Consider the following 25,765-nt stretch of genomic DNA (forward strand, 5'->3'; position numbering starts at 1 on the left):
TCCACATGACGTCAGCCAGTGTCATTTCACTACAACACAACACTATTTCTTTGTTTTGCTTGTCCTTTCTCATGATTAAATACCCTTGGATGTTTAATTTCCACTTTGATCCCCTTGCAGCCATGACTCCACAATGGCAATCGTTATCTGTTTGTGCTGTTTGTCTATCTTATTGCGAAGGCTCCATACATTCAGATATAGGACTTGTCTTTTCTGACATCTTTACAGCTTTTTTGTTTGTACTCCATCCTTATTTGCCTCTGGCCCTCATTTCTTCTGCCTTCCACTTTTACTTTCTTTCTTTTGTTCCCACCTGTGTTTCCCGCACTCTTGTCTCCCAGCTCAGTTTCCCATCCCCGCGGCAAGATGTTGCTGTCAAGCTGAAGAAATGTTCTGCCCATTACACAAATGAGTGACGTAGTATATGAATTTCAGTGCTGAGCTGATGCCAGGTATCTGCATGCCAAAGGATGGTGAGTCATATCGCAAGGCTTATCCCTTCAACTGTTTGCTACAAGCAAGGTACTGATTGTACCCAACCAGTTGTGCCCAAAAAATTGTAACACAGTGTCCAACATTACATAGTCATAGAATCTCAATAGTGTGGAAGCAGGCAACACCAGTCCTCCAAAGAGCAACCCACCGAGATCTAACCCCCCCCCCATCCCTGCATTTTCTTCCCATGGATAGTCTGCACACCCCTGGTCACTATAGCATGACCAATCTACCCTAATCTTCACATCTTTGGACAGTGGGAGGAAACCCACATGGGCACGGGGAGAACTTGCAAACTTGACACGGACAGTCACCCAAGCCTGGAATTGAACCCAGGTCCCTGGCGCTGTGAAGCAGCAGTGCTAACCACTGAGTTAACCATGGTACCATATGTCTTTCTATGTGATTATGCACTGGACAATGTTTACTGGATAATCCCAAGCGTATAAATAATTATGCTGGCAACAAATTTAAGATGTCAGTCGGGTTTGCAGCATGGCACACTTGTACAAACTGGAAGCTACATATATACATATAGGGCCCTATTCTTTACAGCCGTGTACATGCATTGTGCCTTTTCAAAAAAAAAACTCATGGTGATTCACTGGCTTATTTCTCAGGGCAATGTACTGACCAATCAGAGTCAACTTACCTGGTTCGAAATCTAAACAAAACCTGGCAGCTAACTGTCAATCATCATTCTCCACAGCAATGCTTCTACTAATCAGAGTTCATTTGCCAACAAAACAAAACTGCTCTTGTAGAAGTGTTGTTTATTCTCATTTACTGGTATTCTTGCAAATTGTCCTGATGAATACAAGATGACCAGCTTTGACAAGCAAAGAAACCAAAGTTGCTGGAAAAGCTCAGCAGGTCTGACAGCATCTGTGCAGAGAAATCAGAGTCAACATTTCAGGTCCAGGTTCTGAGGAAGGGGCACTGGACTAGAAACATTAGCTCTGCTGTCTCTCTTTACAGATGCTGCCAGACCTGCTGAGCTTTTCCAGCAATTTCTGGTTTTGTTTCTGATTTACAGCATCCACTGTTCTTTCGGTTTTTATTGTCTTTTTTCAGAAACGATCAAAACTTCTGTCCAATCAAAACTGTCACATTATTATCACAATTAATCCTTTATCTAAATTCCCATTTCACACAATTACATAGTACCTTATGTCAGTAAATGTTGAGCTAATAAATGTTTATAGTCAATGAGCTGGTTCTTCAGTAGGCTCCTCGTGGTGAGAATGATAGTTTGGGAAATCAGTCAATCTGGTACAAATTCTGCAATTATTTAACATGAATAGACCCTCTGAAATACCCACAACATTTTGAAACAGTTTCTCAATAACTCTGCCAGTCCTAATGGGATATGCACAGTTTTATTTCAGACAGGCATGCATTTTCACAATTCCAAACAAAGTAGGCCTTAATTATCACCGAGGGGACCTTCCCCATACAAAGGTCACCTCAGGACCAGATCCAGAAAGGTTCTTAACTTCACCAAAAGTGGGAAAAAATAAACCAGTCCTTCAGTTCTGCCTCTGTTCACTTAGCTCACCTCCATACACTGTCCATGCCAACCCATGAAGCTAAATGCCCTCGACATATCTCCTGTGACCTTCATGTCCAATGTCAACTTAGTATCTACATCCACCCACCTCTCTCACCTATCACAAATTCATACAGCAATATAGCACAAAAACAGACCCTTCGGTCCAACTTGTCCATGCCAACCAGATATCCTTAATTAATCTAGTCCGATTTGCCAGCACTTGGCTCATATCCCTCTAAACCCTTCCTATTCCTATACCCATCCAGGTGCCTTTTAAATGTTGTAATTGTACCAGTCTCCACCATTTCCTCTGGCAGCTCATTCCATACACGCATCACCCTGTCCATGAAAAACCTGCACCTTAGGTCCCTTTTATATCTTTCCCCTTTCATCCTAAGCCTATGTCCTCTAGTTCTGGACTCCCCCAACCCAGGGAAAAGACCTTGTCTATTTAACTTGTCCCATGTCCCTCAAGATTTTATAAATCTCTATAAAGTCACCTCTCTGCCTCCGACGCTCCAGGGAAAACAGCCCCAGTCTATTCAGCCTCTCCCTACAGCTCAAACCTTCCAACCCTGGCAACATCCTTGTAAATCTTTTCTGAACCCTTTCGAGTTTCACAACATCTTTCCTATAAGAGGGAGATTGATTATAATAGATTAGTGCAGCTCCAACAGCTCTCAAGAGACTTAACATCATCGAGGTCAAACTTGTCTGCTTTTTTGGAGCCCATCAAACATATTGAACATAGCATCCCCTTCGCAGCACAGGGGCTTAATAGCAGAAAGGTGAACTCACTACTTGGTGCACAACAACTACTCCTCAAAACTCCTGAGACAAAACTTTGCAAACCTGTGACTTTAACTGCCTAGAAGGGTATGGATGGCAACAACACCGCCCGCAGGTTCCCCTCCAAGCCACACACCATCCTGATGTATCACTGTTCCTTCACTGTCAAAGGTCAAAATCCTGGCACTGCCCCTGAGCAGCATTGTGAGTGCACCCCGTGAGACTGCAGCTAATTATCTCCAGCTTTTCAAGTACAATGCTGGCCTAGCCTTTGACACCCTGGGAATGTATGAACATGAGCACATGCATATGAGATGAAAAGAATGTAGTTCTTTTGCTTATATTTTTATCTTGAAGACCTGGCTCTGTTGAGAAAACCACCAATATTCATAAAGGCACATTTTGACAAGGGTAGACACAAAAGCATTGGATTAGTGGTGCTGGAAGAGCACAGCAGTTCAGGCAGCATCCAGCGAGCAGCGAAATCGCTGCTCGTTGGATGCTGCCTGAACTGCTGTGCTCTTCCAGCACCACTAATCCAGTATTTGGTTTTCAGCATCTGCAGTCATTGTTTTTACAAAAGCATTGGAGGCAGTCCAGAGAAGGTTCACCCAGCCGACAGGTTGAGTAGGTTGGCCCTGTACTTATTAGAATATAGAATAATGCGAGGCAACATGACTGAACTATACAGGATTCTTAGGGGATTTGACAGGGTAGACCTGGAGAGGTTGTTTCCTCTTGTGGGAGAACCGAGGACCAGAGGGTATCATTTCAGAAAAAGGGATTCTTGACTTGAGAGGTGAGGAGGAACTTCTTCTCTCAGGTGGTTGTGAATCATTGAGATCCTTTCCCACAGAGGGCTGTTGAGATTGGGTTGCTAAATATATTCAAAGTTGAGAGAGAGATTTTTTTAATCAATAAGGGAATCAAGGATTATGGAGGAAAGGCAGGAAAGTGGAATTGAGCATTGCAGGATCAGCCACAGTCTCATTGAATGGCAGAGCAGACTTGAAGGGCTGAATGGCCTCCTTCTGCTTCTATGTCTTATTGATATTTCTTGAGAAGTTGGAATTTGTTGACAATGTGGTGGATAGGCTTTGGGGAACAGTTAGGAGTCAACACAATGCTGCAGGTCTGGAGTCACATGTAGGCCAGACTGAATAAGGATGGCAGATTTCCTTTCCTGAAGGACATTAGTGAATTAGATGGCATTTTATGACAATCAACAATGGCCTAATGGTCACCATTACTGAGACTAGCTTCCAATTCCAGATTTATTAATTAAGGATGTTTAAATGCCACTGGATACCATGATGGGAATTGAACCCATCTCTCTAGATAATTGGCCCGGAACTCTGGATTACTCTTACATTGACATTGTTGTCTTCACCAGTCTAAAATAAAAATAAGGTGTTTAAGCAATGAAGGAACATTGCTTAAACAATTATGAACATTTCAGTACATAAATAATTACAATTGTAAATTAAAAGGCTTTGTAATTACAGAATAAAAATGAATAGAGTACTGCACTGTATTTTGTACTAAACTTCAGAGATCATTTGATATCAGTTTGAGTTTATTCAAATCATGATAACTTACTGGGCCTCTTCTGCACTGTATCACTCTTAATGTTGGAAGTAGAGGATTGGGCCATCTTGTGATCTATTCAATATTCTTATTACTGGAGTGCTGGCTTTTCTCCTTAATTCCACCATGCATTTGTCAGTGTGTGGTTGTGGTGAGGGGTAGTGGTAATGGAGTCGGGGATTCATGAGCCTCGCGAGCACAGTCCAGGCAAGACTCTTCCTGCTTTTTGGTCAGAGGAATTGTTTCGTTGAGTCAGTACCTTTGGTACATGTGACTTAAGATTAGGGGCAGTGCTTGATTCTAAATACTTTCAAGCTTTTTCTGTGACCTTCAGTAAGTCTTGCATTCCAAACTGGCACTATGTTTTCACAGTGATATAACTAATGAACATAGTGAATCAGTCAGCTTGAGAAAATAAGACATTTTTAAAAAAATTATGAGACATGGACATTGCTGGCTGGGCCCAGCACTTATTGCCTGACCCAAATTGCCCCTTGAGAGGTTGGTGGTGAGCTGCCTTCTTAAACCACTGCATTCATTTTATAGAATCCCTACAGTGTGGTAAAAGCCTCTCGGTCCAACAAATCCACACCAACCCTCCAAAGAGTAACCCATGCAGACTCATTCCCCTTAACCTATATTTACCCTTGACTAATGTATCTAACCTACACATCCCTGAACACTATGGGCAATTTAGCATGGGCAATTCACCCTAACCTGTACATCTTTGGATTGTGAGAGGAAACCAGAGCACCTGGAGGAAACCCACGCAGACACGGGGCGAATGTGCAAACTCAGTGGCCCAAGACAGTCGCCCAAGGCTGGAATTGAACTTGGGTCCCTGGCACTATAAGGCAGCAGTGCCAAACACTGAGCCACCATGCCGCCCCCTCATGTCGCCCCCTCCCCCGCCTGTCACGTGCTGTAGGTTGACCCACAATTCCCGTAGATAGGGAATTCCAGGATTGTGACCCAGTAACAGTGAAGGAACAGTGATATATTTCCAAATCAGGATGGTGATTGGCTTGGAGGGGAACTTGCAGGGGGTGGTGTTCCCATGTATCTGCTGCCTTTGTCCTTACAGATGGAAGTGGTTGTGGGTTTAGAAACTGCTGAATTTCTACAGTGCCTCTCATTGATGGTACACACTGCTGCGACTGAGCGTCAGTGGTGGAGGGAGTGTATGTGGACGCGGTGGCAATCAAGCCCGGCTACTTTACTTCTTTTTAAGTGTTTGATGTAATTGGTGATAACATATGAGGTCTCTTTGTATGTAGATTCCTAATAACCTATGATATGCTCATTCAGCAATGTAAACCCAGTCTAATTCGATGACAGGGCGATCAGTTAATTGTGCATGAAACACAATTCCGTCACATTCAATGTTTATGTTTAATGCTGAGGGGATTCACCTATTCATTAACCACCGTGACTGCCCCTGTCATGTGAGGTGATGTATCAGTTTGATCAGTTTGCAGAAAGTTCAAGTCATTCATATAGTTACAGTAACACATTGACACAGCAATACTGGTGCAGACATTGTTTAGCATGGTGAAGAGTATAACAGGGCGTATTTAATTCCTTCATTCCTGATGAAAGGCTTTTGTCCGAAACGTCAATTTTCCTGCTCCTCGGATGCTGTGCTTTTCCAGCACCACTCTATCTTGACTCTGACCTCAACCATCTGCAGTCCTCATTTTTGTCTAATTTCTGTGGAACGTACAGTGTTATTCAACAGGAAGTACTCAATTTATATACAACACATTGTAGTCCCCTCTTAAGAATGTCTGCACAGCTAATGGGCAGGATCACTCCGAATTGAAGGAGGTTGATGAATGCAGTGTAATGAGCTACATGGTCAAGTGCATTGCTAAAATCATTTACACAAATGTTTATGTTGATACTTCCGTTCTATGAACATACCATCTGACAGCGATTAAATTACATTACACCTAAATGGCCTTCATCCCAAATCAGAGACAGTCAGAAACTTTTTCCCCGGGTACAACAGAGTGTTACAAGGGGACATAAATTTAAGGTGAAGGGTGGAAGGTATAGGGGAGATGTCAGGGGTGGGTTCTTTACCCAGAGAGTGGTGGGGGCATGGAATGCGCTGCCCGAGGGAGTGGTAGAGTCAGATTCATTGGCGACCTTTAAGCGGCATTTGGATAGGTACATGGATGGGTGCTTAATCTAGGATAGAAGTTCGGCACAACATCGTGGGCCGAAGGGCCTGTTCTGTGCTGTATTGTTCTATGTTCTATGTTCTATGTTCTATGTTCTATGTTCTATGTTCTATGTTGCTGTCCTCTGAATCAACTCACTATATATCGACCAAGAGCATCATAATCTCCAAAGATTTCCCTCAAGCAATTTTGATTACATAAATTTAAAGAAACAATTTGGACTAAATTTGACAAGAACTCGAAGAATTATAAATGTAACTGTTCAGAATATTGTTCCTACACTGCAAAGAGGTGAGTGGAGATTTATATGAGGAACATGGATTTACAGACATGCAGAAATAGGTCAATGAGGGCCAGACAGAGACAGTGAGAGGGACAGACAGAGGCAGTGAGAGGGACAGACAGAGGCAGTGAGAGGGACAGACAGAGACAGTGAGAGGGACAGACAGAGACAGTGAGAGGGACAGACAGAGGCAGTGAGAGGGACAGACAGAGGCAGTGAGAGGGACAGACAGAGACAGTGAGAGGGACAGACAGAGGCAGTGAGAGGGACAGACAGAGACAGTGAGAGGGACAGACAGAGACAGTGAGAGGGACAGACAGAGGCAGAGAGAGGGACAGACAGAGGCAGTGAGAGGAACAGACAAGAGGCAGTGAGAGGGACAGACGGACTGAGGCAAGTAAGTAGATAGACACGTGTTTCAAAGGAGATGCAGATACAGTGGGCCAGGATGGGACCAGAACAATGTTCTAACTCCTGTTCTCTTCCTGTGACCCTCTCATGACCCTCTGAATTGAGGAGTCCTCAGCCTTCCAAGAGGAACAGTATAACACCCCAATTCTACCCCAGTCTCTCACCATTTTTACCATTTCCTGGTTGCCCTAGACTGGAAAACAAACCTGTCAAAAGGTTCTCCGGAAAATCATGGATATAATTGAGAGGAACCTGGGTCTATTTGACTCTACTGATTTATCCTTGAGGATTTGTACATTGCTGTTCATTAAGTGTCAAAATCTTAATAAAACCCCACATTTTTTGATCATTCTTAGTTACTCCAGGAGGGGGTGGTAGGTTTTGTCCCTGAATAGCTTCAGAACCTGTGATGGTCTAAAGGATGGTACAGTGGCTCAGTGGTCAGCATTGCTGCCTCACAGCACCATGGATCCAGATTCAATTCCACCCTCAGCTGACTGCGTCATTACTCAGGGTGCTCGAGTTTCCTCCCACAGTCCACAGATGTGCAGGTTAGGTGGTTTATCCATGCTAAATTGCCCTACAGTGTCCAGTTATGTGCAGGCTAAGTGGATTAGTTATGGATTGGGTCTAACTGAGATGCTATTCAGAAGGTTGGTGTGGATTTGATGGGCTGAATGGCCTGCTCCCACACTGTAGGGATTGTATGAAGGGATGAGCAATAAAGGACAAGGGCAGTAGGTAAAGGGGAACCCCACCATCTCCAGGTACCCCTCCACGCCACTGACTTGGAAATATATCACCGTTCCTTCACTGTTGCTGGGTCAAAATCCTGGAATTTCCTCCCTCAGGGCATTGTGGGTCAACCTGCAGCAGGTACTCTGCAACATTTCAAGAAGGTAGCTCACCCCACCTTCTCAAGGGGCAACTAGGGATGGGCAATAAATGCTGGGCCCAGCCAGTGACACCATATCCCACAAATGAATAAATAAAAATAAAATGCTAGTTAACAAAGCGTTTGGTGTTTTAGATTTGATTAACAGGGGGATTGAGTTTAAGAGCCACAAGGTTATGCTGCAGTTCTATAACACCCTAGTTAGACCACAATTGGAATATTGTATCCTGTTCTGGTCGCCTCATTATAGGAAGGATGTAGATGCTTTGGAGAGGGTTCAGAGGAGATTTACCAGGAGGCTGCCTGGATTGGAGGGCTTGTCTTATGAAGAGAGGTTGAGTGAGCTCAGGCTTTTCATACTGGAGAGAAGAAGGAAAAGAGGTGACCTGATAGAGGTGTACAAGGTAATGAGAGGCACAGATAGAGTAGATAGCCAGAGACTTTTCCCCAGGGCAGAAATGGCTGTCACAAAGGGTCATAATTTTAAGATGATTGGAGGAAGGTATAGGGGAGATGTCAGAGGTAGGTTCTTTACACAGAGAGTGGTGGGTGTGTGGAATACACTTCCACCGGTGGTAGTAGAGTCAGAGACATTAGGGACGTTTAAGTGACTGCTGGACAGGCACATGGACGGCAGTAAATTGAGGGATGTGTAGGTTAGGTTGATCTTAGATTAAGATAAATGCTCGGCACAATTTTGTGGGCTGAAGGGCCTGTACTGTGCTGTACTGTCCTGTGTTCTATGTAAATCTCTGAAAGTCTTTTGCAGCCTAATGTGATATCTGGATATTGGTCTGTTATACACAGTGTGAGTTGGCAGATTATAGACAGACTATGGGCAGTTTATAGAACAGAAATTCACCCAACGATCGACACCGATCAACCTCCTGTAAGCTGTCCATTAAGACCAAGCTTTTGCTCAAATATTTTCCACACGGCTTGGGATCAAATTTAATTTGGTCATTGCACCTTGATACAATAAAGATGCTGCATCAAAGCAAGTCGTTGTCGTCTAGGTTAACGATAATGAAACAGACACACTGAAGATAGCAAGATGATTCACTATAATGTATTTTTCATAGATATGGGATGCATCTTCTCAGTGTGGGGTCACTGTAGGGTGTAGATAGTAGGGACTGCAGATGCTAGAAATCAGAGTTGATAATACCTGCCCTTCCTGCATCGACCTATCACCATCCTGCCTACCTTTACCCCAGCATCACCCCCTCCCTCTATTTATTTCTGAGCTCCCTCCCCTCCTACCAAGTCCTAATGAAGGGTCCTGACCCTCCGATGCTGTCTGACTCACTGTGGGATATATCTGCTCAGGGTGGGATACTGTGGGATGTATCTACTCAGGGTGGGATAGTGAGGGGTGTATCTGCTCAGGATGGGGTCACTGTGGGATGTATCTGCTCAGGGTGGAATAGTGTGTGAAGTATCTGCTCAGGATAGGGTCACTGTGGGATGTATCTGCTCAGGGTGGGATAGTGTGTGATGTATCTGCTCAGGATGGGGTCACCGTGGGATGTATCTGCTCAGGGTGAGGTTACAGAGTGATGTATCCACTCAGGGTGGGGTTACAGTGGGATGTATCTGCTTAGCGTGGGGTTACAGTGGGATCTATCTTCTTAGTGCGGGGTTATAGTGGGATGCATCTGCTCGGTTTGGGGTCACTATGGGATGTATCTGCTCAGGATGGGATAGTGTGGGATGTATCTGCTCAGTGTGGGGTTACAGTGAGATGTATCTGCTCAGTGTGGGGTTATAGCGGGATGTATCTGCTCAGGGTGGGGTCACTGTGAGATGTATCTGCTCAGAGTGGGATACTGTGGGATGTATCTGCTCAGTTTGGGGTCACTCTGGGATGTGTCTGCTCAATGTGGGGTTATAACAGGATGTATCTGCTCAGTTTGGGGTTACTGTGGAATGTATCTGCTCAGGGTGGGGTTAATGTGGGATGTTTCTGCTCAGTGTGAGGTTACAGTGGGATGTTTCTGCTCAGTGTGTTCACTGTTGAATCTGTCTCTTTCCCCCTGTCGAGTAGAGACTTTGCCTATGTTGCCAGTGACAAGGATACGTGTATGTTGAAGTGCCACGTTTTTCATTGCAACACTCCTGCCAAAGCCATCGCCACTGCCCTTCATCAGATGTGCTCCCAGGCAAGTCCTCTTCAATCCTTCACCAACTAACCTACAGCTGGACTGGGTTGTGTTTATCTTGCCTTATGGACCCTTCTAACTACCCTATATTATGGGGGTGAGTGAAGATCCCATTGTGTGCATGCCTTCTGGCACAGTGGTTGTGCCCCTGCCTCTGAGCCAGGATGCCCAGGTTCAAGTCCCACTTTCTCTCCAGGTGTGGCTATATCTCTCTGAACAGGTGGATTAGACAGTATTTATCCCGCGAGGTTATACATGATCCATACTTGTGCAGCATTGGATCAGTGAGTAACCTCATGAAACCAAACGGGTTGTTGTGATGCAGTGGCAGTGTCCCTATCTCTGAGACAGGTGGCCTGGGTTCAAGTCCCATCTGCTCCAGAGGTGTGGCATAGCTCTCGCCACCTGTCATAAGGCTGTATGATATAGGAGTAGAATGAGGCCATTTGGCGCATCGGATCTACTCTACCACTTGATCACAGCTGATATTTCTCAACGCCCTTGTCCTGCCTTCTCCCTGTAATCCTTGGTCCCCTTACTGATCAAGAATCGACCTATTCCTTTCTTAAAGATCCTCAATGATTTGGCCTCCACAGATTCCCCACCATCTGGCTGAAGGAATTCCTCCTCACCTCAGTTCTAAAGCGTTGTCCCTTCACTCTGAGACTGTGCCCTTGTCTTTCCTACTTTTGGAAACATCTTTTCCATGTCCACTCTATCCAGGCCTCTCAGTATTTTGTAGATTTCAATCAGACCTCCCCTCATTCTTCGAAACTCCACCGAGTACAAACCCCGTGTCTTACCAGTTTAACTCATCTGTGCACATATACACCCAGCTCCCTCTGCTACTGCACCCATTTAGAATTTTATTGCCGATTTCACATTGTTTTTCAATATTCTTCCAACCAAAACACATCACCTAACACTCTTTGTTTTGAATGTCATCTGCCACCTATCCACTCACTTCATCAATTTGGCAATGTCCTGTTGGAGTTCCATACTCCCACCTGTTCAATCCAGATTACAAACTCAGTTGTCTAATGTTGTACTGGAATCTTAAGTCTTCTCCAACTCATTGCAGATCATGGCAGAGCGAGCAATTAACAGTGGTTCATCGAACGTTCCGGGAATGGGGGACAGCATCTCCCCAGTGGACCTGCCTCTACAAGGTACCTTTTAATCTGAATGTTCATTTCCCTTATTGAGGTAGGCAGCTTCACAAGGGAGGAGAAAGCTTATGCCTGAAACGTTGAGTCTCCTGCTCCTCGGATGTTGCCGGACCAGCTGTGCTTTTCGACAGCTTCACAAGAGGGTGGCATGTGATTGAGCTGTCAACAATAAAGCAAACCCCAGAACTGAAAACAACAAGTACTGGAGATCACAGTGAGTCAGGCAGCATCCATGGAGGGACAGCAAGCTAATGTTTTGAGTCTAGATGACTCTTCGTTTAGATTCAAAACATTAGCTCTCCGCTCTCCATGGATGCTGTCTGACTCACTGTGACCTCCAACATTTTCTGTTTTCAGTACAGATTCCAGCGTCTGCAGTATTTTGCTCCTAAAGCCCAGAATTGCCAAGTACCTCTCTGTCTTTTGACTTGAGGATGGACTGATAGTAACATGGCCAGCGCACAGCCTGAGACATCTAATGTCCTTGTCTATTGTTTCTCACTAGGTCTGTTTCAGGGAATGTTATGAATTAGCTACCTTTATTATCAGGTACCAAGAGACTGACGAGGTTGTACAGGACATTGGTGAGGCCTTTTCTGGAATACTGTGTCCAGTTCTGGTCGCTCAGTCATAGGAAGGATATTATTAAACTGGTGAGGGTTCAGAAGAGATTTACCAGGATGTTGCCAGATATGGAGGGTTTGAGTTATAAAGAAAGGCTGGATAGGCTGGGACTTTTCTCACTGGAGTGTAGGAGGTTGGGAGGCAACCTGATAGAAGTTCATAAAATAATGAAAGGTACAGATAGAATTAATGATACTTGCCTTTTCCCTTGGATGGGGAGTTTCAAGACAAGGTGGGAACATTTTTAAGGTGAGAGGAGAGAGATTTAAAAAAGACATGAGGAGCAAAAATTTTACACAGAGGGTGGCTCACGTGTGGAATGAACTTCCTGTTGACATGGTGAATGTGGGAACAATTACAATATTTAAAAGGGATTTCGATAAGTACATGAATAAGAAAGGTTTGGAGGGAGATGGGCCAGGAGCAGGCAGGTAGGACTAGTTTGGATTGGGATTATATTCGGCATGGACTTTTTGGACTGCAGGGTCTGTTTCCGTGCTGTGTGACTTTGTGACTCTACATAAGCAGGATTTGCATAAAAGTGAATAAGGAACGAAAGTGAGCCACTCAGCCCTTTGAGCCAGTTCCACCGTTCAGTAAGATCATGGTTGATCTGATTGTAACCTCGAGTCTACATTCCTGTGTACCCCAATAATCTTTTATCCCCTTCAAAGATCGTTCACGAGGCTTTAGACTAAAGATGTGGTCCCTGAGTTCCAAGAAACAGACTTTGGAGAATGTCTAGACTTGGCAGGAAGTGATGGTGTTTCCATCAATGGTAATATTCAAATTGGGCAGCCAAAAGCTATGAAGACCACCAAGATCCTTCTTCTCCCTAATATTCTTCCTGATAACCTCTGCTTTGTTCTAACTCTTGATCACAAGTGAAAAATAGCACCCTGTATAAGACTAGGCAAATACCAGAGTCAAACATAACAGCAAGAGTTGATCTGGTTTCAGCTGCAGAACATGATGAACTGTCATTGTTCACAGTCACAATTGTCTTTGCTCAGTGGTTAGCACAGCTGCCTCACAGCACCAGGGACCCGGGTTCGATTCCAGCCTTGGGAGATTGTCTATGTGGAGTTTGCACGTTCTCCCCGTGTCTGTGTGGGTTTCCTCTCACAGTCCAAAGATGTGCAAGTTAGAATGAATTGGCCATGCTCAATTGCCCATAGTGTTCAGGGATATGTGGGTTGGGTGGATTGGTCAGGGGGATATGTAGAGGAATAGGGAAAGGGTTTGGGTGGGATACCCTTCAGAGAGTTTGTGTGGACTTGTTGGGCCAATGGGCCTGTTTCCACACTGTAGGGATTCTATTCTATCTGCAAGTTTAGAAATAAACAAAAATTACAACACAGGAGCAGCAATCCTTAGCCCAGTAAGTCCATATTGGTTTTCACTTTCCATGGCAGCAAATTTAATCTCATTTACCCTCCGTTTTCCGGTTTCACACTAACCCCTTTCTCTTCATCCACGTTTCCAATCTCATCCTGAATGTTGACTCAATTTCTGCCTGAGCGACTTACCCGGGAAATAAATCTAGAGCCTCCCAACTCTCACTGTGGGGAAATTTTAACACTCACCATTTTCTAAATCCCCTGTGTTTAATCTTGTGTCTGTGGTCCCGTACTTCATACCCTTTAGTGACCGGAAATTGTTTCTGTTCTGTGTGGTTCTATCGGTAAAAGTCCCCATTGAGAGCCTTTGGGTTGTAAGAGTGTTATATGTGGAAAAATGTAAATGAGGTGTGACAATGTGAAATGGGGGTTCAAGTGAAGTTAAATAAGACACTAGGTTCAGGCTGTGTTCACACTGTAACTGCATAACTGTCATGGGAATACATAATAGAGCTTTCAAATAATACAGCAGACAGGAGGCCATTGAGCCCATCATATCCTATATTGGCTCTTGGAAACAGCTATCCCTTTTCTCACCGTTAGAACAATGCAAATTAAGGGAAGATGTGATTGGAAGTGATGATAGGATGGGACAAGGTTCACAGGAGCTGACAGTAGTCAGTCGTTCAGGAGTCCAGGCAAGGGGTCGTGGATAAAGAGATATAGGACAGAGGGTGGGAGACACAAGTGGAGATATTAGAACCAATGTCCAACACTTGTTGAAAGGAGTAGACTTGAAGGAGTAAAGAATGAGTGTGGTCAGAAATTTGAGAAGTCAGCATCTTTTCCCCAGGGTAGGGGAGTCCAACACTTAGAGGGCATAGGTTTAAGGTGAGGGGGGAAGATATAAAAGGGATCTGAGGGGCAACTTTTTCACACAGTGGGCGGGGCGTGTATGGATTGAGGAGATAGTGGAGGCTGGTACAATGATAACATTTAAAAGGCATCTGGATGAGTATATGAATAGGAAGGGTTTAGAGGGATATGGGCCAAGTGCTGGCAAATGGGACTAGATTACGTTGGGATATCTGATGGGCATGGATGCATTGAACTAAAAGGTCTGTTTCCATGCTGTACATCTCTGTGATTCTGTAGTTTCAGAGGGAATTCCAGGCAGCTGGAAGCATGACCAACGATGGTAGAGCAATGGAAACTGGGAATTCTCTACCTGGGAGACAATTTCCAGGCTATTGATACAGCTAAATGCCCACAGTGATCACAGCCAGCATGGGACACACTGGCTCCTACAGTGCTGCTGGTGGAGAGAGGAAGGCAAGTGCTGCAGAAGAACAATAGGAATATGAGGAGGCATAAATAATGATGGTTAGAGAATTAGAGAATATTTAAATTGGACATTCCCTCAGGAGGATTAATTGGGATACCGGACATGATTGGATGGAAAGTAAATAAAGAAAGAGTTACATTTGTGTAGTGCCTTTTCCAGAAGTTGGGATTCTCTCCAGCCAGTGAAGAAATAACTTTTTATGTATTGTCACTGTTGTTGAGTTGGAAGTGCAAAAGTAAATTACAAACTGTCACAAGCTGAAGTGTGAAAATGATCAAGTAATCTGTTTATTGTGGTTGAGGGATAAATATTCGCCAGGATGCTGGGGATAACTCTCTTGGTCTTCTTTGAGATGTTACCAAGGGGTAGTTCACATCTATCTGAGGTGATCCTTGTGTATCTGGAAGGCTGGGGCTCTGCAATGGAGCATTAACCTTTACTATCACGCTCAAGTTCCGAATCTCTGACTCAGCAAGAGAAGCTATGGCTGATGTACGAGTGTTGAGTGTAGGGGTTGTGGGATGAGACTGAGTAGATGGGTACACTTTGTGATAGTGTGATGACACAAAGCTGTAGACTCTGTGACCAGCTGCTTACCTTTCTTTTCCAGTTGACCTCCTGGAGACGGTGAGACAATCCGTGCAGAGGTTTAATGTCCAATACATTGGCTGCCTCCCTGTGACCAACTCAATGGGTGAGTCAATCTCTCGGTGAAGACCAGCCCCAAACTGCAATTATAAAATATACAATAGATTGGCAGTCATTCACGACATGACGAGAAATTGAGATAAATATCATCTTTGGAATGTGTCTTACTATTGCATCAATTCCAGACCAGACAGACTTGTACTTTTATATAGTTACATGACATGATCACACAGAATCATAGAATCCTACAGTGCAGAAAGCGGCTATTCGGCCCATTGAGTCCGCACTGATCCTCTGAAGAGCATCCCACCCAAACCCAGCCATCACCCTAACCCCATAACCCTGTGTTTATCATGACCAATCCATCCAACCTGCACATCTTTACCATGCAATGTTCCATTATAAAATTACCAGGCTGGCCTTCAGTCATCCCTTATTATTGTTACATGTACCTCAATACAGTGAAAAGTTTTGAGTGCATTAAGGCAGACCATACCATACAAAGCGCATCCGGGTGATAGAGCAGAACAAATGTAGGTCGGAGATATTGCAACCCTTTTCTGAGGAAGGGTCACCAGACCCCAAACGTTAACTCTGATTTCTCTTCACAGATGCTGCCAAACCTGCTGAGCTTTTCCAGTAACTTCTGCTTTTGTTCCTGTACCTATTCAAGCTGAGTTCATTCTTTGGTGTCGTTCCCAATCCTAGTATATTGTCGAGGAAATTGCTTCATCTGAGACTCTGAATCGTTTCAAGAAACTTTTTGTCGTGAATTCACGGAGAGGCTGCCTCACAGCACTCTCTCTCTCGAGCTGAACAGTCAGTCTATACTTATTCAATGATACAAACAACCTTGCTTACATTTCGCACTTCACAATAATTCAAGATAAAGATAAGCAGAGTGCAGTTATTGTTTTGTTGGTCAAGGTCAGCGATGCTAACGAGCTCAAGAAAACCCCCCACTAACGAGCCTATGATACAGTCCCTGTATTTCATCAAATTATAATTGCACAACCTCAGTCCTTATCTCCAGCAATATTTTTCCACTAAAGAGAGAGGCTGAAGGCCAAGATACTTATTACCTTGGTCAAGTATCCCATCATGCAGCAGTTTGCCAAGTTCTTACTACTTCCACATATATGGTTGATTATGGAAATACACTGACGTTCTGATCATTTGTTGAGAACTCAGATATGTTGTTGTTACCAGGTCATTAATACTTCTGACAATTGTGATGCAAAACCCCTTTAGCACCTGAATTGTGAGGAGAAAATATAACTACTGGAGAAATCTTGTGAGAGACAACACTAGTGAATTCTGGACCATCTTCTTCATGTATATTTGCGATAAGTATTTAAAAAGTTGCTTATTTTCATAGTGTTTCATTAATTTATATGTATATTATTTATGAATGAAGTCTTTTTATGTGAGTATTCATTATTTTTAAAGAAACAGTTAAACTTCCATATTGCTTTTGTGTTCAATTATCCTGTTCAGAGATGGAGCAGGTGGACTTGAATCTATGCTTCCTGGCTCAGAGATAGGAACATTACCACTGCACCACAAGAACCCTCCTGATTATTTTAAAAAGTCTTTCTCTTTTTTTTGAAAATCCAGAAGTGTTTTTATACACAACTGAACATTATGTTTTTTCAATCACTAAATTCCCTGTGGTGTTTCTCCTTCTAGTAAGCGTACCAATATAACGCCCATGTTTTCCAACTGATTAATTTTCCATGTTAAGGGTAATGCAGAGCATCCGAGGTGAGGGAGAAGGAGGGAACAGGGAGGTGATAATCAACATGAATGACGGTGCGTTCTTCTGAAAAGGAAGGAAATCATGTTTTGGCTCTTATTGTGTGATTGAACAGAGCATGCTCCCTCAAAGATTCAGCTTGACATTTTATTTTTGTTTAAATTGAGTTCAAAATCAATTATCTGCCATTACCCCCCCCCCCCAATATTTTATCTCTTGTTTTATGTAATCTGATGTGAGATGTGACAGACAGGTTGAGATATTTTCTAATTACTCTATACAGAGACATTATGACACCTCTCAGGGGCAGGTGGGTCTTGAACTCAGTGCTTCCTAGTCCAGAGGTAGGAACACTACCGCCACACCAAGGAGCCCTAAATTGCAACACTTAAAAGGTATCTAGATGAGTTTATGAATAGGAACAGTTTAGAGCGATATGGGCCAAGTGCTGGCAAATGGGACTAGGTTAATTTAGGATATCTGGTTGGCATGGACAAGTTGCACTGAAGGGTGTATTTCCATGCTGTACATCTCGAAGACTCTAAATGGCTTCTTTAAACCCAGCTGTTTAAAGATGTATTTACTTATCAAAGTAAATGAAAATGTTGTTTTTGATGGGAGATAATGCACTCTAGCCCCTGTGGTGCCCTCTAGTTGTGGAAGGCTGTTAGCATTCTCATGGACACTGCATCGTCTCTGTCCAGGGCACAGAAGCAACCACAGAGAAGCTTGATTTGATATATTTTGTAATCAACCTATTCGGAGATTTAATTCCACACCTTTGGAGCTGATGAGATTTATAACCCAGCCCTCCTGGCTCAGTGGTAAGGACACTACCACTGCATCACAAAGCCCTTCTGTTTTCGTTTTTGTTAGATTCAGAATTGTTACCACACGCAGCTGAATGGTTTTTTCGTATCCTGCCACCAAATCAACTGTGTTACTTTTCACTCATTATCCACCATCACTAAATCACTGTGTTTCCAATTAATCAAATTACATGCAATGGCTGGGGAGTGTAATGCTGATCATCGAAGATAATGGAGTTTCCTCCTTTACAATCCATTCAAGGCAATTAACAAGTCACCAGGACACATCATTCATTTTTAATTGACCTTGAGCACCTGACATTCAATCTTAATCTAATAAGAAGATTTGCACACAGAGGTGAGGGGATGCTAGCCCACATGGGGATCTGGGTTCAAACACTGCTATGGCAAATGGTGGCATTTGAATTCAATAAATACCTAGAGTTATTTGATGATTATAAATTGATTGTCAGAGAAACCTGTCTGGGTCACGAGTGTCCTTTAGGGAAGGAAACTGTTGTCCATACCTGGTCTGGCCTACATGTGACTCCAGACCCACAGCAAAGTGGTTGACTCTTTACTGCCCTCTGAGCGATTAGGGATGGGCAATAAATACTGTACTAGCTAGCAATGCCCTCACCTCTTAAATGAATAAAGGAAAAATAACTCAGACATTTTATCAATTTCTCTTCCATCGAACAGTCTAGCACATCTTACAGCTTTATGCCTTAGACATATATGCAAACTCAGGTTACAAAAGTTCATTTATATTGTGATCCTGGAGGTCAGAGTTGAGAGTGTTGCCTGGAAAGGCACAGCAGGTCAGGCAGCATCCGTGGAGCAGAAGAGGGGCTTATGCCTGAAACGTCAATTCTCCTGCTCCTCGGATGCTTCCTGACCTGCTGTGCTTTTCCAGCACCGCACGCTTGACTTTAAACTTATACAGTCTGGTGACCCAGACCGGAAACATTAACTCTGTTTTCTCTCCACAGTACGTGCCGGACCTGCTGAGGGTATATTTCTGTCAGTTTGTTTTGTCATTGTCTGGTACTGGTGTCCTTTCAGGAATGAAGCTGGTGAACGGAGTAATAAAGAGTCTATTGGATTCAGTGGACAGATGTGACTGGCCTTCAGTTCTCCTCCAGGTTACAGATACCACGCTGTCCGTGTCTAAGGGGGAGGTGAGCACAGGGTCTACTTGGTCCCTCACCCCACACCTGCTTTCCCACCCACGATTCTGCAGGATCACTCTTCAAAATCAATACACAGGGAATCATTATGTCCTGCGCTAATCTGTATGTAACCTTTATGTCAATGATCTGCTGTCTGATTCCCATGCTCTGGACCATTGTTCTGAAACCTTCCTGCCTTTCCATCTATCTACATACTTTATTAACACAGCAGTTCAAACCTACTGCTCTGGCCCAGACTTCAATCAATCCTTCCTACTTACCTCCTTCGTCATCGAGACATAGAGGTCAACAGCATAGAAAAAGGCCCTTCAGCCCATTGAATTGGCACCAGTCAAAAACAACCCCCTCACTATTCTAATCCCATTTCCCAGCACTTGGCCAATAATCCTGTCAAATTTAGAGTGAGGATCTTGATGAAGGGCTTTTGCCCGAAACGTCGATTTTCCTGCTCCTCGGATGCTGCCTGACCTGCTGTGCTTTTCTAGCACCACTCTAATCTTGACTCTGACCTCCAGCATCTGAGGCCTCACATTTGCCCAGTAGCCCAGTGTGCCTTAGCATCACAAGAGCACATTGAATCCTTCTCCAATGTGATGAGGATTTCTGCCTCTGCCCCTCCACTTAGAGGCAGCGAGTTCCAGATTCCCTCCACCCTCTGGGTGAGAACAAATCTCCTCACATCCCCTGTAAACCTCCTGCCTCTTTCCTTAAATCGATGCCCCAGTCATTGGTGGTTCTAGCAAGGGGAAATGCTTCTTCCGGTCCACTCTATGTCCCACATAATTTCATACATCGACATCATGTCCCCTCTCAGTCTCCTGCCCATGTCCCACGGGTGAATACAAAAAAGGTATATATTCCCTATCCATTGCCCTCACAATTTTCTCCATCTCCATCATGTCCTCTCTCAGTCTCCTCTACTGCAAGAAAATCAACCACAGTCTGTCCAATCTCTCTTCATAACTGAACCTGTCCAACCCTGGCAACATCCTGGTAAATCTCCATCCGCACCCTCTCCAGTGCTACCACACCCCTCTTACAATGTGGATTCCAGAGTTGGTACAGGGTGTGTTTTTTCTTGTTCTGTACAGGATAGCAGGGAGCCATGTTGGCAGTGCCGGCTCCGGTACCTGACCTTCCTGGGCATTGGGAAGGACCCACATACCTTCGGCCTCATTGTGGACACAGGTCTCCAGAACTTCGAGTGCCACGTTTTCTGGTGTGAGCCTGATGCCGGCTACATCTCTGAGGCCATTCAGGCCGCTTGTATGGTGAGTATTCTTGTAGCACCGGGGCAGCAGAGGAAGAGGCCACTCAGCCTGCTGCCCCTGTACTAGCTCCATGTGTTACTGCCATTCTCCATCCCTCTTTCCCCATAGCCCTGAAATGCAGAATCATGGGGTGGTTGAACCCTCAAGCAAAGAAGGAGGCCTTTCGGCCTACTGTGTCTGTGTCAGCTCTTCAAGAGCTACCCAATGAGCTCCAGTTTTCACAATAGTCCTTCTAATGCATGCAAACATGGAGTAAGGTAAACAAAAAGTCACCATAGTCCCAGAACACCAAAGGGCTGCTCTCCCATGACAGAGAGAGAGAGAGAGAGAGAGAGAGAGAGAGAGAGAGACCATCGGTGTTTTAACCTGAGGATCATCACTCCTCAGATGGGGAGCTGGGGTATGTGTCGATGATTGACAAGGTAACTGAACCAAAACAAATAGCATACCAATGCCTAGTTTGTATTGACCCTGTTTCAGTGAAAGACAATGTTTGCTAAGAGCCAAGACTCCTGTCAGTTTTATCAGCCTGTTCCCTCAGACACATTCAAAAAGTACAGGGTTTGGGGGTGGGCTACTTTCAATTTATTTACTCACAAGGGCAGGCTGGGCCAGCATTTATTGCCTGTCCCTAAATGCCCCTTCAGAAGGTGGGGGTGAGTTGCCTTCTTGAACCACTGCAGTCCATGTGCTGTAGGTTGACTCACAATGCCCTTAGGGAGGGAATTCCATGATATTGACCCCAGTGACAGCAAAGGAATTGACCCGTTGTTGTCCTTTTGTCTTACAGCTACAATACCAGAAGTGTTTGGTGGCTGCAGCTCCCTCAGTGAGATCAAAGAGGGCTACCCACTCTCAGTCGCCCCCCTCAGGCCTGAAGAAGCACTTGTCTTCCCCGATGACTGACAGTGTAGGTCCTGCGCCTGGGCCCCTCCTCTCTGCCCCCAAGTTCACCAGCGGCTCCAATCTGAAACGTGGCGTCCTGGCCCTGCTGGACACTTTCAAACACAAGCACTCGGTGTTGCAAATGCCGTAGTGACACAGAGGGAGGTGCTGGGTGGAGTGGGGGAAGGGAGAGAGAGGGGGACCCCAAGAAGTGGAAGCCATATTGCGTGGGGTGGGGGAGTGGTGGGATTGGACAAGCTGGGGGGGATTCTTGAGGTGAGGTAGGAGAAAGGGAGCCTTGGTGAGTTGGGATAGTGAGGGGTGGGAGGGTTGGGGAATGTGGGTGGGTGGGGAGGGGACAGGGACTTGGGAATGGGAGAGGAATGAGCAATCACGGTGGGTGGGTTTGAGGGGATATTGGTAGTGGCGGGTTAGGTGTGTGTGGGGCAGGGTAAATAGTTGTGAGGGAGAACAGGTATGGATGGGGAAAAGGCTATGTGCGTGAAGGGTGAATATCAGATGATAGGTGTGGCAGGTACAGTGGTTAGGGTGTCTAGGCAGAAGGGAGGTGAAGATGGGAGAGTGGACATGGTGGGGAGTACAACCAATGAGATGTGGGCAGGGGTAGAGACAGAGATGGGGGTGAGGTGATAGATAGTTGTGTGTTGGATGTGGGTGGGCACACTGGGGGTGGGAGTTGGTTCATTGAGAAATTGGGTGAGGGTGGGGGAAACCACATGGAGGAAAGGGATATGATTTTAATCACAAACGGATCTAGGGTATTCGACAACTATAGAAATAGTCGTGAGTTGCGTTCATTTTAATTTTTTTTAACAAGTGTGGTGGAACAAATGGGAAAATCCCTCTTTGGAAAGTTACTGGGTTGTCAGAATGGTGTGGAAAACTGAATTCCATTGAGTTCCAATTTTAGCTGCAGTTAATTCTGGAGGGATTCAAATTTCTGGGAGATGGGCTCTCAACAACTTGGCAAGGGCATATTCTCTCAATAAATGCTTCTCATGGACTCTTCCCTAATGCCTGGCACTGTACTGCTGGAAGAATCCAAGGGAGAAACAGGGGAATATATGAGGCAATTAGCTTCCTTTGCTCCCCCTACCTCGTCCACTTCACACATGGACAAGAGGAGGTCAATAGTCTAAACATCAAGCAGCAGGAGGAGGTCATTCAGCCCTGCAAGCTGCCTCTGCTATTATGGGAATTGAACCCACGTAAACAGAGCATTAGCCTCTGGATGACTAGCCCAGTGAGACTACGGCTCAGCTGCTGTGTCCCCCTTTAAGGGACTCAAGGCTAAGACAGGAAAGTGGAGTCCAGGTCCATGATCAAAGGGCAGCAGAGTCTCCTCCTGGGCTTGGTGGGGGCCTCTGCATGTGATCAAGCCCTAGGCTCCTCCCACCAGAATTTAAAGGGGCAGTGCTGGTTTAACCAGGAACTACTTCACGTTCCCTCCTCATGGCCAGGACAATTGGCCTCTATGTTTCACTCAAAGTCACAGCCATTGTAAAGCATTCTCAAAGGTGATATTATCACTTTGGAGACCTCAATGATTCAACCACAGGAACTGGTGGAGAATGATGTTGTGAACAGCCCATTGTTTATTAAATAAACCGAAATGTGAATGTGAGAACGGCGGCCCTTTTCTTAATAATTTCAGCCGACAGATATCAGTAGAACTCTTCCCAGGGACACTTGCTCTTGATACTTTAATTTTCTCTGACAATTCTCTTGTATGTCTTTGTTCTGTCCTACTCACGCACTCCGTCCCTCTCCCCTTCTCAACCCAGTCAATAACTGGTAAAGGTGCATCATGGTCATTTCCTCTTCAGGTACTGTCATCATTTTACTTTGAGTCAGGTTTCTGCCCCTACCTCAGCAATGTTCCAGCTCTTACCAAAGTTTGCAGACAGTATCCTGTGTCACTGTGACAAAGAGAAACGTACCTGTTCTCTTTGTAGCCTCTGACAGGGAATCTAAACGTTAGGGACTGTAGAACTCTGAGCTGCAGAGAGATAGAGTCATAGTCATAGAGATGTGCAGTATGGAAACAGACCCTTCGGTCCAACTCATCCATGGCGACCAGAGTCCCACCTGCCAGCACCCGGCCCATATCCCTCCAAACCCTTCCTATTCATATACCCATCCAAATGCCTCTTAAATGTTGCAATTGTACCAGCCTCCACCACTTCCTCTGGCAGCTCATTCCATACCCGTACCACCCTCTGTGTGAAAAGGTTGCTCCTTAGGTCTCTTATTTATCTTTCCCCTCTCACCCTAAACCTATGCCCTCTAGTTCTGGACTCCCCCACCCCAGGGAAAAGACTTTGCCTATTTACCCTACCTATGCCCCTCATAATTTTGTAAACCTCTCAGCTCTCCCTCAGCTTCCGACGCTCCAGGGAAAACAGCCCCAGCCTGTTCAGCCTCTCCCTGTAGCTCAAATCCTCCAAGCCTGGCAATATCCTTGTAAATCTTTTCTGAACCCTTTCTGGTTTCACAACATCTTTGATTGGAAGGAGACCAGAATTGCACGCAATATTCCAAAAGTGGCCTAACCAATGTCCTGTACAGCCGCAACATGACCTCCCAACTCCTGTACTCAATACTCTGACCAATAAAGGAGAGCACACCAAATGCCGCCTTCACTATCCTATCTACCTGCGACTCCACTTTCAAGGAGCTATGAACCTGCACTCCAAGGTCTCTTTGTTCAGCAACACTCCCTAGGACCTTACCATTAAGTGCATAAGTCCTGCTAAGATTTGCTTTCCCTAAATGCAGCATCTGGGGGGGCTAGTGCATGAATCACAGAATGTTAGTCTGCAGGTACAACAAGTCATCAGGATAGCTAATAGAATGTTATATTTTGTTATGAGAGGGACTGAATGAAAGAGTAGGGAGGTCATGCTTTAGTAACATGGGGTATTGATGAGACCGCATGTAAAGCACTGTGTCATAATAATGGTCACCATACTTATGGAAAAATGTTAATGTGTCAGAAGGAGATCCCAGAAGGTTTACTGGACTAATACCTGGAATAAGCAGATTGCCTTCTGAGGAAAGGCTAGAGATAAGACTGTATCCTCTGGAATTTAGAAAGGTCAGAGGTGACTTAATTGAAACATGAAAGATCCCGAGGGGATCTAACTGGGTGGATGCAGAAAGGAGGAATCCCCCAGTGAGAGAATCCAAAACTAGGACCATAGTGCCTTTTAATTCTGAGGCTGTGCCCTCTGGTCCTAGACTCTCCCATGAGGGGAGACATCCTCTCAGCATTGACCCTGTCAAGCCCCTTCATAATCTATTGATGTTTCAATCAGATCTCCGGCCATTCTTCTAAACCCCAGTGAGCAGAGTCCTGAGGCTTTAGGTTTTTGCTCATTAGAAATCTGTTCATACCAGGGACCATTCTAGTGAACTTTCTGTGAACCGCCCTCTAACGAAATTATATCTTTTCTTAAATAAGGGGAAAAAAAACTGCTCAGTGCTCCAGATGTGGTCTCCCCAGCACCTTGTACAGTCGCAGTAAGACTTCCCCAGTCTTATACGCGAAATCTCTTGAAATAAGGGTCAATGTTCCATGAGCCGTCTTGGTTACCTGCTGCCTCACTGGGCTAGTTTTCTGTGCTTTATGCACGGGTTCTGCCAAGTCCCTTTGTGTTGCAGCTTCCTGCAGTTTTTCTCACTTTAAATAATATTGTCTCTTCAAAAATATATATCTTCACATTTTCTCACAATCTGCTCCATTTGTCAGCTTTTTGACAACTTACCTACCAGTAATCTCTCTGTAAACTGTACCCTTCTCACAAGCTACCTTCCCACCCATTTAATGTTGACTCCAAATTTGGATTCAGTACACTTGCTTCCTTCCTCCAAGTCATTAATGCAGTTCTAGAATCTCCAACCAGTGGAAAACATTGACCTTTACCTGCCCTGTCACCCCATAACCTTCTAAATTCTAGATTAGAGGCCCAATTTGTATAATGTCTCCCCATAACCTAAGCTCTGAAGTTCAGGTACCATTCTTGTAAACCTATGTTGTACTCCCCCCACCACCCCCCCCCCCCACCCACCACCACCACCACCACCCCCCCCCACCCCCCCACCACCCCCCCCACCACCCCCCCCCAAGGCCAATATGTGGTACTCAGATCTATTCACAGTACATACATCAGAAACAGAACAAGAGTCATCCATCAAACCCTGGTGTCTACTCCATCATTCAGTAAGATTGTCACTGAACATAGCTCCACTTCAACTCTGGTTTCGGATCCCTCCACTCTTCAGTATACCTGGTGTCAATGGTAGTGTCACCATCTCTAAGCTAGAAGCTCCATACTTAGGAAC

General features: G+C 44.9%; 1 protein-coding gene across 1 annotated transcript in view; it reads left to right on the top strand.

Annotated features, from left to right (window-relative positions):
- The window catches only part of apbb3 (amyloid beta (A4) precursor protein-binding, family B, member 3), an 80,735-nt gene extending 59,108 nt beyond the window's left edge, over positions 1–21,627 (top strand). Inside the window, exons 7-12 of the mRNA XM_072590288.1 lie at positions 10,246–10,360; positions 11,442–11,529; positions 15,449–15,532; positions 19,117–19,232; positions 20,336–20,515; positions 21,306–21,627. Of these exons, the coding sequence (XP_072446389.1) occupies positions 10,246–10,360; positions 11,442–11,529; positions 15,449–15,532; positions 19,117–19,232; positions 20,336–20,515; positions 21,306–21,551 (829 nt within the window). The 3' untranslated portion in view covers positions 21,552–21,627. The remainder of the gene's footprint in view (positions 1–10,245; positions 10,361–11,441; positions 11,530–15,448; positions 15,533–19,116; positions 19,233–20,335; positions 20,516–21,305) is intronic.
- The last annotated feature ends 4,138 nt before the right edge of the window (positions 21,628–25,765 follow it).

This window comes from Chiloscyllium punctatum, chromosome 20 (assembly GCF_047496795.1).
Source record: "Chiloscyllium punctatum isolate Juve2018m chromosome 20, sChiPun1.3, whole genome shotgun sequence".
Lineage (NCBI taxonomy): Eukaryota > Metazoa > Chordata > Chondrichthyes > Orectolobiformes > Hemiscylliidae > Chiloscyllium > Chiloscyllium punctatum.